The sequence below is a fragment of the Hydra vulgaris genome, chromosome 05 (assembly GCF_038396675.1).
Source record: "Hydra vulgaris chromosome 05, alternate assembly HydraT2T_AEP".
NCBI lineage: Eukaryota > Metazoa > Cnidaria > Hydrozoa > Anthoathecata > Hydridae > Hydra > Hydra vulgaris.
In genome coordinates this window covers 18,755,001-18,772,500 of record NC_088924.1, presented here as the reverse complement: position 1 = coordinate 18,772,500, position 17,500 = coordinate 18,755,001, and the positions used below count along the sequence as shown (strand labels likewise).

Sequence of the window (17,500 nt, the reverse complement as noted above, 5' to 3'; positions counted from 1 at the left end):
TAAACTGCTTATTCCTCGTGATAACATCTAGTTTATTCGGAATGTACTCTAAAGAAATTGAAGTTTAAAATAAAAATAAAAAAAGTATTTGACAACACGCTTCCGAGCCGGCATTTGGTCTAAAAAAGGCGTCTTTCGAACGTTCAGAACGGCAGCACAATTTTATGGAGCAGGTAAGTCTGCTAATAGACAAATGATAAAAAGTTATGAACTTAGGGATCCTTAAAGATTCAAAAGAAATTAGGAAGACGTCGCAAAACAACATATTATCAGGATAAAACGCTCGTGATACTCAGCAACAAAAAACTCCATTTGACGGCTATTGATTTAGATGAACAAATGAAACGTTTTTATGAAATGAATTGTAATATTTTTACTATAAAACGTTGTTTACGACATGCAAATGTGTTCGGAAGACGCCCAGACTAAAAGCAATCGAATTACCTAAAAAAATTAAACGCCCGAGAGGAATTAGCATCACATCGTCTAAACTGGAGCAGTCAACAATGGTCAAAGAATCTTTTTAGAAATTAAAACAACTTTACGCAGTTCAGACCGGATAGAATTGAGTTTGTTTGACTTCCAGTAGTGACAAAGTACGATTCCAGCTACTTACTGTACTTACCGTAAAACATGGAGGAGGTAATGTACTAGCTTTGGAATGTTTCAGTCGAGATGTTTCAAAAATTCTAGTATATCAATGGAAAGAATCAATTCGTATTGATTCTTTCCATTAATATACTAGAACTTTTGATCAAGAAGTATACAAAGACATATGTAAGAGCATTGTCTTGACTCGTGCAAAGGATAAAATATCACGTTGATGGATTTAATATTAGGAAAACAAAGAGCAAGTTGGTTCAATAATACTTCAAAAATAGTAAGATTCGTGTTTTGAAATTGAAATTCGAATCAACTGGCTTAGTTGAAATAAGATGAAAAATTGAAAATTAAAAAAGATTGAAAAATCAAAGAAATATTGCACTCAATTCCCATTGATGTTTGCATTAATTTAGTTGACTTTATACTTCGAAGATGCAAAACTTTTCCTGATTTTCCTGATTGTAAAGATTGTCCTACAGAATCTTGATCAAATTTTGTTAAAAAATTCCTACTTTTTTAAATATAAACGCTTTTTCCGCAATTTTTTAAACTCATTTAAAATCGTTATTATTTTAAATAAAGTACGCTGATTAAATTATTAATATTCGTTAAAAAATAATAGTAAAAATAAAAACCTTTTAATTGGAAATTATTATGTTGGCTTTAGTAAAGTATGTGCTGAAGTATTTATAAAATTCAATTTTTTTTTTACCCTGCCCGCAAATTTTTCGACGCTAGTGTATTTCTTGGGGCTTTTCCTTAAAGTACGTACTTATTAAACTACGTACCTAGGTATGAGGAGGGGCTTACCCGAAAACGTAAGAATATGTACTGGAAAGGGTTGTGTAAAACAGCAAGTACATACACGGTTCAACTCTCTCGTTCTCTATCTCTCTTAAATTCTTTTTTTATTATTATCAAATGCATTGAATTTCACGAGTCTAACTAGGTAACGGACATGTCTAACTAGAAAAAAAAATTTTTATGGTTTTTTATGGTTTGAAAAGTTTATGCGATAGGTAAAAGTAAGGGAATAGAGCTAGATTTTGTAATAAATAATGCCTACATATGCGGAAGGGGAGAAATTCGGTTGTTAAAGGCATACAGGTGCTTACAAATGGGGAGGGAGTTCTGAACAGTACTTTATGGATCCTTCCTTAAGGGATGAGATACCTGAAAAGTAATTTTTAACCAATACGTCTGTATGAGAATTTTTCAGCTTGTTACGGCAAAAATAAGTTTTTGAAAACAGTTTTGACCTTTTTAAAAATTTTTTAATATTATGTGTCACATGTTTTTAAAAAGCAATTGTTTTAGCTTTCAGTAAATTCAAAAGAAACAAAACTGCTTAACTGTTTGCTTTATTTTGCTTGTTGTTGTTCACTTGATGTTTATTGAATTCTTTTTGTAATAATTGAAATATTAAACAATTATAAAACATAATATAAAACATTTTATAGTATATTTTTAAATTTTTATAAAAATTTTAAACATTTTTTAGTGTATTTGTAAATACAACAGTTTATAGTATGTATATTAAAAAAATAAGTAGAGTATTTATAAATAAATTTTAGGTTTTAGTAAGATTTAATATTATTATTTATGTAAAAAATAATAAAATTTAAGCTTTAAATCGTAATGCAAATTTTTGTTAGTGAAAAAAATATATAACTTTCGCCTATCATAAATTGTAAGACGTATATAGGCTATTACTTAGTTACCGTTATTACTATTATTTACGGGATATTTCGATTTTTAGTCCACTAGTATTACCAAAACCCAAAAACCTATCAACTTTATCTCCAAAATAAAACATCTGCTTAGAAGTAAAAATAATTTTTATATGAACTACTGAGGCCTGAACTATTTTCAACCGATTATAGTCCTTTATTTTCGACCGATTTATAACGTTTTCATTTTCGACCGAATTTTTTCTTAACCAATTTTAAAGATTTTCATTTCCAATTGATTTTAGATAATTTAATTTTCAACCGATTTTAGGCAATATTCATTCAACGTTTTTTCCTTGCGCTTTCAAGGATATTTTTTTAAAAACCATTAACAATAAATCAAGAATAGACAGGTTTTTGTTTCAAGAATTTAATCAACAAGAAGTCTATGTTATATCAGCCTATGATTAATAGATAGATAGAGTTTTAGATGTTATAATTTTTTTTTGCTTCAGATTTTTGTAATATTCAAATTAACTTTTCTCCTCAAATCAACAAAGAAAAAAGAAAAAACATACCGGAAAAGACTTAGTTATACAGTCGATCGAAAAAGCAATAGGTTAAAATACTGTATGTTGAAAATACTGTAGGTTGAAAATACAGTAGATTGAAAATACAGGAGGTTGAAAATACAGTTGGTTGAAAATACAGTAGGTTAAAAATACAGGAGGTTGAAAATACAGGAGGTTGAAAATATAGTAGGTTGAAAATACAGTAGGTTGAAAATACAATAGGTTGAAAATACAATAGGTTGAAAATACAGTAGGCTGAAAATACAGTTGGTTGAAAATACAATAGGTTGAAAATACTGAATAGTGAAAAATCAGTAAAAAAATTTTAGTTTATGTTTTATTATTTGTATGTATGAAAAGTCAAAATTTTTAGGTTGAAAATCAAAATTATCATACTCTATGATTTTAGAAACTTCAAAATTAGGTCCAGTTATAAGCCATCTTTAGATTTAGTCAAATTTACGTTTAGATCTAGTCTAATAAACGTAATAAAACGTTTAGATCTAGTCTAATAAACGTATATAAAACATTTAAATTTAGTCTAATTAAACGTATATTAAACGTTTAGATTTAGTCTAATTAAACGTATACTAAACGTTTAGATCTAACTAAACAGAATCATTTGTATCTAAATCGAAGAAATATGGCCAAAGCAAACATTGCCTGGATGGCCAAAAGATAAAAACACAATATATTCAAAAGTCAAAAAAAATAAAATTTTAGCAAAGAGTGAGGATGCGAATCTCCCTAAATGAGGATTTAGATGAAGCATGTTATATGTGACTTTCAAAAACCCGACACCAAAACATTCCTGTGTCATTCTGTCTAACAGTTTCTTTGATTTAGTTAACGCAAATATAATATATATATAAGTTTCGAAACTTATAAATTAAAATTACCTTTTAAAAACTTATATAGATTTATTATAAAATTATAAAGTTTTAACTTTATATAAGTAAAAAGACCTATATAGGCCTTGAAATATATAAATAAGATATAGTTATAAAAGTATATAAAACTTGTATAATAATTTACTATAATAATATAGTATAGTATAATAACAATTAATTCGCCTAAATTTTTATAATTTTTATAACTATATATATTTATAAAATTTTATACTATAGTTTTTTAATTTTTTTTTAATTATTGATAGATATACCTAAATCGGGGTCTTCCTGAGATATATGGTTTATTTTGACTCGCTTGTGTTTTTTGCTAGAATGTTAAAGCTGACTCCTTTTTTGGCCATGAACCTCAAAAACCATATTAATCAATTTGGCTGTAATTCCTTAACTGTTAAGAAATATAACCTGATTTTTTGAAGAAGATAGTAATAATAAATTGCTCTTATGATGATTGCATCACTGCTAACTTAAATTTTGAAGAGCACTTCAAATATACTACAAAAATCACATCATATGCACTCCAAAAACCACGTTGATGATTTGAGAAAAGATTTATAATAGTTTAATTAAATATTTATATAATTTACTCTAAGATTTCTATTTGTCATCCATAAAAAAGTTTAATTTTTTATGTTAATTTATTGCGGAAATATTGCCATTGAAGCATGTTAAGTTTTTTTGTTTGTTCATCATTTTAGAGTTTTGTTTATTATATTTATAGTATTTATTAATAGTAAGTAAAATGAAACCAACATCTGTGTTACATTTACGTATAAACAAAGTAAAAAATCTTAGTGCAAAAGCTAATGTCTCAGTAGCCAGAAAACGCATTAATAAAAGAAATAAGTAACTAGAAGCTGCTATAAATTAACGCAAAGAAATGAATGGGAGGGGACAAGCAGCATTAAAGACTAGCATGTTTCCTCTTATTAAAGAATGAGACAATCAACAGGCGATTAGATGGAAAAGTGATTAATGAACAAGAAAGAAGTTATTGTACTATACTAACAGAAGATTAAGAGGTGTGTATAGTTGGTTTTATAAAAAATTAATAAACAGGAAGTAACCAAGTAATTCTAAAGTGAAGACTGCATGCTATCTACATTTAAAATTGTCGTGGCTAGTCATACGATAACGCTAGTAACATTTTTAAAATCAGCTCTGGTTTACAAGCAAAAATTAAAGAGATCAATTCTCTTGTCAAGTACATTCCATATGCTCCCCACCCTTTTTAGCCTCGTAGGATTAAGTACCGCGAAAATCGCGTGCCGACGTTGTTGCTGTCATTTTTATTGATTTTCTTCAAGAAACCTTTAACTTCTTTTCTGCACTAATTTATCGATGGGACATTTTAAAGTCAAGTTTTCACCTTCAAAGTTCCAAGAGTTTCTAAAGACCCTTTGGTTGTGTACCATTATTGATAACCGTTTTCTAATTAGGTCGCTCTTCTTGAGCCTGACAATAATCATACTCCGAAAACAAACACAAAAGCAAAGGCCTTCAACCTTTTGACAAAAATGAAATAACTTGAAACAGCTATTCTTACCATTATTTTGAGCAGCATTATGGAGTAGTTCATTAAAGATAATAATAGACTGTAGTCCGTCAAGATTGCTTTAGGTATGGTCAAAAAACTATACAACTTACTTCAGCTTAATGTGAGCGAGTTCGCTCCTATTTCGAGCATTAAAAAACAAAATCCATTCCTTTGCTCGGACGAATATGCTTTCGATGTCCAAAAACACAGGCTCGTCGGTCTGAACTCTAAACTTAATAAAGATCATTTGGTGGGCTTTGAATTAATTTATCCTTAGATACTAATGATGCTTCTTTATCATGGCTACTACAATCGCTAACAGTTACATGACAGTGTCTCATATTTTGGAACCATTTCATAAAAGTAAAAGTAGTTACCTGCTGTTGATTCCAGTTAGCATTTTGCACTTCAACTTGTATCGCTATTCATTTGTACCGCTGCTTTTCTATCCATCTCCTTTGTGCTACTTTTGTGCGATTCTAAACCTTTGCGCTGCTGTCCTTCAATAAAGCTAAAAATTAAAGAGGTTGGCATCAACAAGCACAGTAGATCATATAAGAGTAACATTAAAGTACTTTGAACTATTTGCTTCTTTCTTCCATTTTCTTGTTTTCACTATTTCTACTCAATAATATCCTTGATTTCTCAATCACATTGCAATGGATACTGTCTTTGAAATCACATTCCTTATGATGACACTTACTAAACTAACATGCTGAGTTGTCATTGAAAACAAGAGTCTAGAAATTTGTTTGAATCAACAGGTATGTTTGCATTGAAATTTTTAAGCTTTTTCAGTGCAAGAATTACCTTTTGATGATATATGCATTCGCATACGTTAGCTGGCGTTTGTCGACTAAGGAGAACATTTGATGATCTTAAACTTGGTAGTATTAGTTTTCCTTTATTTACAGCTCTTGAATGCGATATAGGTGTACAGTATGGCTGCAAATAACTTTGTTAGTTTTATTTGTTGTAGCTTTTCTCGTTATAGCTTTTTTCTTTCATCTTTCTTTTTATATCGGCTTTTGTGTTTTTTTTCTTTTTTTTCTCTCTGTGTTTTTTTGACATACTCTTTATTTATTTTTTTCCTTGCTAAATCAGGATTAGGCGTTCTCGGTTTATTTTGTCTTTCAACACCAGTTTTAGCCATTATGTTCTAAAAATAAAAGCAATGACTGTTAATAAGTTATATTAGGCCTCATTTCTGCTTGCATAATACTAAATATTGTTTTCATAATATTTTTTATCTATTTGATAACTATTTTATAGTTTCATTTGAAAATATAAGTTTTAATTTTTTAAATGTTTAAAGTTTTTATTTAAATGTTCATAAAGTGTTGTCTTTACTACTTTTTCTTAAAAAATTAAAACCTATATTGTCTTGCAGCTTTTTTTATATTTAACTAAACAATTCCCTATGGACATTATGCCTGGGCAACCCACGAATTTGTAAGTAAACAAAAAGTTTTATTTATTGTGTCTCATTTTGATATATCTGATTTTCGCATAACGATATTTTTTACGCGAACACACATAATATTTTTAATATTATATAAATAATATTATTATATAGTAAACTTGGTAACAAACATGAACCATGACATTAATACTATAATATAGAAAGGAAAAAACAAAAATACGAACTATTCATTGAACAAGTTCAAAATTACTTTCACAAACAAAGCCAGGATTTTTTTACAAAGAGTCGTTACTTACGGGGCATTGAGTTACTTACGGGATGCATATAAACAGTACATGTTTGCATTAAAAAAGGCTTCAATCACCAAATCATTATTTTGAGATATATATATATATATATATATATATATATATATATATATATATATATATATATATATATATATATATATATATATATATATACATACATACACAGGCCCGTAGGAACAAAAATTATATTGGGGGGAAGGGGGTTTCTTTTTTTTTAGTCGTTTTTTTCGTCAATTTTTATCAAAATTATTTTTTTGAAAAATTATTTAGGTGGGGGGCAAATGTCTCTGCTTACCCCCCAGTTGCTACGGGCCTTCAAACATGTGTACATACTTACATACATACATACATACATACATACATACATACATACATACATACATACATACATACATACATACGTACGTACGTACGTACGTACGTACATACATACATACATACATACATACATACATACATACATACATACATACATACATACATACATACATACATACATACATATATACATACATACATAATTGCTACAATTCATTTTATAAATAGTTTTACAAAATGAATTATCATTGTTTCTAACTGTAAATTACCAAAGGACACTCGTGCTGTAGGGAACCTAAAGCAGATAACATATATTGCTAAATAAAATAATCTTATTTAACCAGGGGATTTTTCAAATTTTATATATGATATGATAAATTCATGGCTATTAATAAGCAAATTAAATAATTGTTTTTATAGCCATACGCTTTTATTAAAATGTAATTTATCTACCGTTTGTATAGAAAGTTTTGCGCTTGACTTTAATTTGTAATAAAAAACATAAAAGTAACGCAACTAGCGTTTTACTGGTCAACAAAGAATTTTCATCAGAGATTTTTTTCATCAGAGCCTGTTTTGTTGCCTGGATACAATTTTTAACTCTGATTTCAAAACTGCAAGCAGACCTTTTGTAGCACGTATTGTTTTCATGAAAATAGCATATATGTAAATACACAGATTTACGAGTATTATTGGATTGAGTAAAAAGTAATTACGTAATTTTGGGTAAAATACAACAACCGAATTTTTATTTCTAAATAATATAAGCATCATTTTGATTAATAACCTTTAGCCATCTTTCGGGTTATTTCAAAATGCCATCCTTCCAGAATTTCACGGTTTTCTGAGCACAAAACTGCTAAAGGAGCCACACCAATATATCGAAACGACAGACGTTATCTACGCAAATTGTTCAACACTTTTATTTGAGATGCACTGATCATCTTTGCCATTTCTCGAATTGTAAAATGGCGGTTATCTTCAACCAGTGTCTTTAGCTGATCTTCATTAACTATCAATAGTCTGTCGGAGGGCTCCAGACCTTCACATGATGTATTCTGTAAACAGACTTAACATTCGCTTTTGATTATTGCATTTTTCGAGTAAACTGCACGTATCTTTCTTAAACTTACGTTTAGTTTTTTTGATTCTGGAAATAAAATAACATCAAACACCTAAAGTACTAATGATAATTTTCTCTATATTAACAAGCGTGAAAAAAAAATTATTATTGTAAATAATCAAACAAGTTAAGGTAAAAATGATACAGAGATACATAACCTCCTAATAGAACGTATATATGATAGTAGTTATATTATATACACTATAATTTGAAAAAAATATTTTTAGTGACAAAATTTACGCGCAAAATACGCAATTACTTTTTATTAAAACCAATACATTACCAAAAGACTATTTTTTTTTATCATTTTATTGGATTTGTCTTATTTATTTTGTAGATCAACGAGTTCGTTTGATTGTTTCAGACTGTTTTTTCGTTCGTCTGACAACACGCATAATTGCTACCTGGCATCTCTGAGAACAGCTTTCTACATTCTGTGAGTGGCTAGTGTCGTGTTAAGTGTATTTTTGGTGTTACTTTGTTTCAAATCCATTGCTTTGATCAATCAGCGTGCCTCGTGATAAGTTTTGGTTTGTATTTGGCAAATTCACAGCTAAGGTAGAACAACAAACTATTATACCCTGCATCAAGAAAATATAATTTATATATCTTTACTTTGGTATTCACCTAGGTGACCAAGATAAACCACGGTTTATCTTGGTCACCTAGCTGAATACCAAATATCTCATCAAATCTGCTCTGCTTGTTCAAACGGATTACACGATTGGGTGAACAAAAAGAAACCAGGGTTTTCTGCAAATAAACACAATAATTTTTATCCAGTATGGGTTAGACATGTAGACTAGTAAAACATTGTGAAAAATTACCTGCTCCAAATCCTCCAAACGACGGTGTATGTAACATCAATGATGAAGTGGGTAGTGATGATGGCGCAACTGATGACGTTCCTAGGCTGTCTGCATGTACTGTTCACCATTGAGTAGAATTTTTGAGTCAAAGCTGTTAACTTAAGGACAATTGAATGATCTTATTAGAATAACTTAAAGTTATAGGTGTGTTAATGGGTATGCAAACAGGATTCACATAATATTTTTGTTTCCTTTGTCTCTGGGACCTCGTGGCACAACGAAACACTAGATCAAATGTGAGTGGGTACTACGGTCTACATGTGTCCTAGAAACATGTAGTGTTCAGCCTGTCCTTTTAGTTGATCCACTAATCGGGTTATCCTACAACCTCTCCATATTAAACTTGGTTTAATAAAGAATCTTGCAATCAGTTCAGTCAATTTAAAAAGGTTTCTCAACCTTTCTACAAAATTTCTAAAAGTTTGTGCAGCTAAATTAAAGAAAGAATTTTGGTTGGGTTACAAATCAAGAAGTTTTTATTGGATATATAATTGCGTAAAATTTCATAATAACCAAAAATGTTAATAATTTAAAAACTATACTTGCTATAAAAAAACGTCAACCCGATTTGGATTAAGCATCGATATTAAATTCAGAAAATTTTTTTCGTTTGTCATTTTTTTCGTAATGAGAAAAAAAAGTTTAATTTTATTGACCAGTATTATTAATAAGAAGTAAAAAAAAAAAGTAAAAAAATCAAAATTAAGATTATTTAAACATTTGTTAACTTTTTTAGCTTTGGTCTGAAATTTCGTTTTTTTATTTTCAAAACAACACACTTGAGCGTGGAATCGTCGATAAAACTCAAATAAATTTCATAAGTTTTTGAATTGAGTAATGAAATTGTTTAAATATATTTTAAAAATTAGGTGATAGCATAGGACTAAAAAAAGTTTGGATAACATACTGTTTGTATTTACATATAGTTTGTATTACATAGTATATCGTATGTATCTCTCTATAATGTGTATAATTTTTTAAAGGTTTTAATTATTTATAACAAGTAGTTTTATAAATAAATATTAGTTTGGAAATATCACGCGAAAAATTATTAAAAAACTTGAGAAGAAAACAATTAAACTTGCATTCTGCTATTAAAAACAAAACGCTGTGCACTTTCTTGTATTCTATTTTTCTGTTTTTTTGACTTATTAAAATCAAAAAATAAATAAATAACGAAACGTAACGTTGAACATTATTGAAAATTATTCCATTTATAAAAAGACAAAAGATACAATTTACAAAAACAAAATAGTTTGTTATTGCGACAAAAATGTTGCATTAATATGTTTTAGCCATTTCTGCAACATCTTGAACTCATGAAAGATCGTTTTCAACTGCTCAGTTATTGAAAACATGGCTGTGTTCACCATGACAAACAAGAGCTTCAACAACTAAGCGATTCTTTTAACGCACAGAGAGTTAAAACATGGTATCGTAAAAATTGGCAACGAATCAGCAAGCGCACCTAGCACAAATAGAAAATTTAGAGGAACTTATCATTTCTGATATTCGAAATTAGGAACTTTATTGTAAACTTTTGTTAATTTAGCGTTCTACGTATTTAGTACTTCGTGAAATTTTCATACACTTGAAATCAAAAGAGTTAACACTAAAGTTATATTTTTATTTTAATTCATGAACCGAAATCGATTTTTATGAGAAAATATTGTTGTTATGGTTTTATATTAAATATTGTTTATGGTTACATACAGTTTTTGTTTAAATTCGGAAGATTTATTGTGTTCTTTGGTAAGATGAATTTTTTAATCTTAAATTTGGAAAGTTTTGCGTCATTCAAAGAATGTTTTTTAGAATAAGTAAATTTGCTTCGAATGTTTATGTTTCCAGTGTAAAAGCGGTAGATGTTCATTAAATGATGCTACATTTTGATGTAATGATGTGGTTGTGTAATGTAATGTGTAATGATGTATTTGTGTAATTGATTAAATGATGTAGTTGATGTAATGATGTAATTGACCAATATTACTACACTCTTTTCCCATCTGCCAATAGTGCTGTTATTGGACATTTTAATGCTTGTGTTCAGTCCCTTGTCCTCCTTTAGATGGGTTTGACCATGCAATGGTCTCTATAAATATTTTGTCTCGTATTTCTTCTTCGGACTCATTTTATTATCGCGTTACTTAATAATAACCTAAAGCTGACTGGAAATCTTTTTTTGATTTTCTTTGTGACAGTCCTTGGGCTAATAATTTTTTCTCTTGCTGATAAATGCGCCTCCTATGTAACTTTCTGGATTCAGGCAGGTAAGGAAGCTTTTATTACTGCTCGTTGATTCCAAGTCAAGATTTATTCTACTCCATGGTTTTTAACTTCTTATTCAGCTGCTATATATGATTGCAATCATTTTATTACCTTTTTGAAAGAACAAACGTCTATTATAATTGCAAGAAATCAATGCAAAAAATTGTTGTCTGATGCTAAAATCCATTATTCTCAGTTCACTAAATCTCGTATCTTATCTCAGAAGTTAGACTCTATACACTTTTAGAAAATCTTCAACAACATCTTTAACAAAGATAGGTCTAACATTCCATCTCTCATTCATAGTACTGGTTTTTTTGCCTCTCCCAGGGATCAGGTTAAACTGTTTGCAGAGGACTTTTCTTTTAATTTCTTTGACTCTTAAATCTTATGGCCATACTCTTCCTTCCATTCCAGTTAAACTGGTTAACCCATTGTTAGAGATTTAAATCACTCCAGCTTCCGTTGCTAAAGTCTTAACTCTATTAAACTCTTCTACGGCTTATGCTCCAGACAACATTCCTGTCAGTGTCTTACTAAATTGTTCTCCAGGAATTTCTTCAACTCTCTCTAAGCTATTAAATAAGTGCTTGTCTGAATCTTGTTTTCCTGCCGGCTGGAAAATGGCATCTGTGATTCCAACTCTGGTGAACTTTCTGATCCTTCCAACTTTTGTCCGATTAGTCTTCTAACTGTTATTAGCAAGTCTTTGAGTCTTTGGTCAACAAATTTCTAAAATCTCATCTTGAGTCAAATAACTTACTGTCAGACATTTAAGACGGTTTTCAATCTTGATGCTCTAAGGCTGATTTGCTAACTGCCGTGACTTTATCGCGACTTTAAGATTTAAACGTGCGTTGCCCAGGACAAAATTTGTATAGATTTTCTATACAAAAAATCAATCCTTTTTTCTATAGGCTTTTGGAACATATTTTCTATAGAAATTCAACTACTAAAAGTCTATAGAATATGCAATTGAAAGTCTATAGAAGTTTCTATACAAAAAATCAAACCTTTTTTCTATAGGCTTTTGGAACATATTGCCTATAGAATTTCAACTGCTAAAAGTCTATAGAATATGCAATTGAAAGTCTATAGAAGTTTTTATAAAAAAGATCAATACTATTTTCTATAGGCTTTTGAAACATGGTCTATAGAAATTTAACTACAGAAAGTCTATAGAAGTTTCAATAGATCGTATTTTTCTAGAGTGAATAGAAAATATTTTCTATTATCATTTAGATGGTCTATAGAATCGATGGAATATATTCCATCGATTATAGACTATATTATATATAGTACATATATTATATATTACATATATTATATATTACATATATAATATACTACATATATTATAGACAATAAAATTGCTAGCTATAGCAATTTCATAGACTTTTTATGATATTCTATAAACCATCTGTATATTACATATGAGGAATATTTGCTATTGGGAGAAAAAATAAGAAAAAGAGCATTTATAAACTTTTAAAACAAATGACTATATATTAAATAATCAAAAAAGACAGAAATACACTATGTACATTCTTATAACATCTTTCATATTTTAACGCTTCTTAACTTTCGACGCAATATTTAATTTTATTTTGATTGCTGTTCGCACATCCTTTGACGACACTCCCAGTATCTGACAGGAACAAGCTAAAAATACAAAAGAGTTCAATTAATTATTTCTTTCGTTTAATAAAGAAATTCAAATGCTATAACTATTTACCAACAACACCATCAACGAGGTCTTGACAAATTTTGGGTTTTGCTACTTTGTCAGAGTGAGCATTACTTTGCTTGCCAGAAAAACAGACACTTCTCAGATAGTCTGTGCTTCCCACCAATGACACCAAAAGATCGTTTACAAATCTATTTGTACCATGCGATTTGTTACATTTGCTGAATTTTACATGGTCAATGTATATTTTGTGACCTGGCACTAATTGTTTCTAAATTACAAAGTAGAAGTTTTATGAATATAATTCATATAATTAAATATATAAATTAAAAAAATAGATAAATTTTGCAACATGAAAATTCTTACTCTACTAGATCCGTCTGGGTAGTTAGGTTCTTTCCAGATTGGAATGGATATACAAACAGGAGTTTCAGTAAGATTTGATTTAGAAACAAGACTGTCATTAAACGCATTACTATTTGTTATGCTAAATGAATGATTAAGTTGATCAGACATATCAGAAGAGTTGAGAGTGTGGGAGGTTGCTCCACTAGACCCATATGAAGTGCTGGGTGCCTTCCACTTCTGAAAAGATGAATGAAAACTTTGAGTTACATTGAAGTCACATGTATTTTCTAATTCAACAGAATCATTTAATAAATCTGAATATTGATTTGAGTTAGAAGTAAGACTTTTTGTCAATTTTGGTATATGATGTGTTAAAGAAGATAGATCACGGGGCTTGTTTAACTGCAAAACTGCATTGGATAAGTCCTGGGTTGATTTCTCTAATGAACTTAACACACAAATAATCCCTAAAAAAGTCATTAAAGCAAATAAGTTAAAATAATAAAGTTAATATTATAAAATGCAATGCATTTCAGAAACAATAAAGCCAAATAGAAAACAAAATAACATTCACTTTTTTCATATTCAGAATGCTTTTTCATTGATGTCTCCATTGTAGTGAGAAGTTGAGCAAATCCTAATTAAATAATCATTTAAAATTTTTTAACGATGCATAAATTATTTTTAAATGCATTTCAAAGCTTTACTTACTATTTTCATTGCATTCCTTTCCTTTAAGATCCCCTTAAATACAATACAGCTATATTAACTTCATTAAAAATAAAATGACATCATGGAGACCCCTCCAAACCACAAAAGTGTGGAACCCTGTGTGTACATACATACATACATACATACATACATACATACATACATACATACATACATACATACATACATACATACATACATACATACATACATGCATACATACATATAAAAATGTAGATATGTATAAATTCAAAGAAACCTGTCGCTCTTTCTTGCAGTTGTTCTCTTAAAACTTTATTCTCTTCTTTCAGTTCATCAAGTTTAATTTCTAAAGCAACTTTATCTGCATTCTAAAATAAGAACATAAAGGAATACTGAATTGAACAAAGTTTACTATTAAATTAAAAAGAATTTACCGCAAACCCATAGTTAAAATTAGAAGTATTTATAATATACAATAAACGTACAATGTTTTTAATAACTTCAATGTCTTCTTCAACACGCAATCGTTTAGCTTTTGCACAACTTTTACCATCATATTTCTAAATTAAGCTGATAAACGAGAATGAAATATTTTTAAATAGCATTTAACATTTATAAAAAGTTCTTAAAAATGTTCATCTTAACTACACACTTAAAGTTACCTGATTTGGTAATGGTGGCACAACTTTTAAAAGGGCATTTGCTTGATTGTTTAGCTCCTCCAAATCATCTTAATTATTTAAAATATAAAATATTATAAATATTTTTCCACCTGCATATAAATGTATATATATCCTAAATTTTACTTACCCCCCGATTTCAAGACCTTTGTCTCATAATTTTTTTTAAGTAGGAGAACCAGACTTTAACGTCTGGTTCTGCAACAGTGCATTGAAATGACTTGATGGCCACTCTACAACAACATTTTCTCCATATGTAACAGGACCTTTAATCCAGTCAGTTCGACCAACCTATATGAAATTAGTTAACTAATAATAAGTATTTATTTTTAAAGAGATTTTATACCTTTACTCTATCAAACTTTTCCATTTTATCAAAAAAGAAAAATTAAAATAATACCTCAATAGAATTATCAACAACAAAATTGTAAATAGAATATTAAAATTCATTTTAATTTAAGTCTTTTCTTTGCCATTTCAAAAAGTCAAAAAAACTAAAAAGCAATAAATGATATTAACAATTTACAAAATAAAATAAAATAATCTTCTTTTTATAATAATCCTCTAATTATTATTGTCCTCTGTAGTTGCTCTTTTTTAAATTTCTTATGTTTAATTTATACAAGCCAAAGTAAGGAAGTCATTCAATTTATACCAGTCAAATACAAGGAAGTCAGACACTTTGACTTCTGTTGTAATAACAAAAATATTAAAATACTGATAATATAAATTTTCCCACAGACTAATGGGAAAATTGAAATGAAGTTTCTGTTTATACAAGCCAAAAAAGAAACAAAATAGAAATAAAGTGCTGCAATAAAGCACATGATTAGTAATAAGAAATATTTTTACTATTAGTAATTAATGATATTTTATTTTTATTACTATTAATTTTGAAAATAAAAGTTTCTTTATTTTAATGATTTTTTTAAACAATTTTAAATCTTTAGTTCACTCTTAATGCATCATGTTTATTAATATTTACATTAATTTAGTCTTGAACTTTTTGAACTATTTCTTGCAGCTAACAACACCTAACCCAAATCACCTAACTTCAACATTTTGATTTTGTTTTTATGACTCTTTTATACTTAAAAGGATCCTTATTGATAGCAGTTGAATATATTGATATATTTGTTGAAAATGACAATACTGTTGACAATAATGAATATTTTAATAGAAAAATTATTATTAACATATTTTTATAGTTTTTTATAAATAAAATAAAAATTGTTTTAAAATCCAAAACAAGATGAAAGCAATTCTGACATTTTTCTTTAATTTTATATTTTAATTAATATTTTTTAGTAATGTTTTTTAATCTTTAAATGTTACTTGCAGATTCTTCCATTGTACAATCATTTTTCACCATTAATTTGCATGTATATATATATATATATATATATATATATATATATATATATATATATATATATATATATATATATATATATATATATATATATATATATATATATATATATAATATATATATATATAATGCAGTGCTGATCCTAACCCCAACTGTAAAACTTTTCGACAGGCTAAGAGTAGACATGAGTGAATCTATTAGGAACAACAATGTAAGTGTCGTCAACTTTAACTACTTTAGATATAATCTTTGTTGCATCATAAGCAAAAATATGTTCATCAAAGTCACCTTTGTAATAATACCAATCAGTATTACAAGAAAGAAAATGTTTCTTTGATTGCAACTTGTATCCAACAATGAAATAGGATAAACTTATCTTTAATATTGCTTTTATAAGAAACACAAAACCAAATGACAGTTTAACATAACAATTGCTCAGTTTTTTCCCACTACAAAAAGAATGTGTTGAAATAAGTTGTCCATAAACATGCATGCGATAACAAGAAAAAATTTCTTCAAAATTAGAAACACCAGCTGTTTTTAATGCTTCCATTGTAAGAAAATCAATAACTGCTGGTTTTATATCAAGATGCACAAGACTTTCTGAAGTTGGCAGAGATTGTCTAAATATATCATTAAATAATACTTGAAAACCTTCAGATCGAGTTGTATCTTTAAGAATAAAGGATATATTGTTTAACAAAAGGACTGATTTAGCAATTTGTTCTGCAGCAAACACTGTACCATTGTGCATTTTTTTCATTGCTCCAAGGTAATTTTCAAAAGTGAAACATGAAGTTGCCCATAAAGGCCCCCAATTTTTTACACTTAAAGCTAAGTGACGAAGTAGGTGTATATTGAAGAGACAATGATTTTTTCCATATAACAATTCCACATCTGATGAAAATTCATTCAACAAAGTGTTGGCATCATCCACCATTCCTTGATGAATTGAATCAGATACAAGAAGCATTATAGCTGTGACAAGTTTTATCCAATGAGAAAAATATGGTGCAGGTATTCTATTTTTTACTAAAGGCCAACCAAAAAACAGAAAGTTCTGCCATTCGGAAGCTTTCCATTTCTTCTTTTCAGTTAAAGAACGAGTGTCACGACCA

At 28.5% G+C, this 17,500-nt stretch overlaps 2 protein-coding genes across 7 annotated transcripts in view; one reads left to right on the top strand and one right to left on the bottom strand.

The window, feature by feature from the left end:
• LOC136080659 (coadhesin-like) overlaps positions 1-17,500 on the top strand; it is a 94,869-nt gene that overhangs the window by 4,068 nt on the left and 73,301 nt on the right. The window lies entirely within an intron of this gene.
• On the bottom strand, positions 13,080-15,531 carry LOC136080658 (uncharacterized). 2 transcript variants are annotated; one of them, XM_065797592.1, is made up of 10 exons: positions 15,411-15,531; positions 15,141-15,301; positions 14,993-15,060; positions 14,816-14,900; positions 14,608-14,698; positions 14,349-14,381; positions 14,212-14,274; positions 13,656-14,104; positions 13,338-13,560; positions 13,080-13,264 (listed from the first exon to the last, which is right to left on the bottom strand). In XM_065797592.1, exons 7-10 carry the CDS (start codon positions 14,249-14,251, stop codon positions 13,170-13,172), a joined length of 807 nt encoding a protein of 268 aa, XP_065653664.1. In that variant the 5' UTR covers positions 14,252-14,274; positions 14,349-14,381; positions 14,608-14,698; positions 14,816-14,900; positions 14,993-15,060; positions 15,141-15,301; positions 15,411-15,531; the 3' UTR covers positions 13,080-13,169. The 2 variants fall into 2 exon arrangements, with proteins under 2 accessions (XP_065653664.1, XP_065653665.1); XM_065797593.1 differs by having other exon boundaries at positions 14,816-14,890.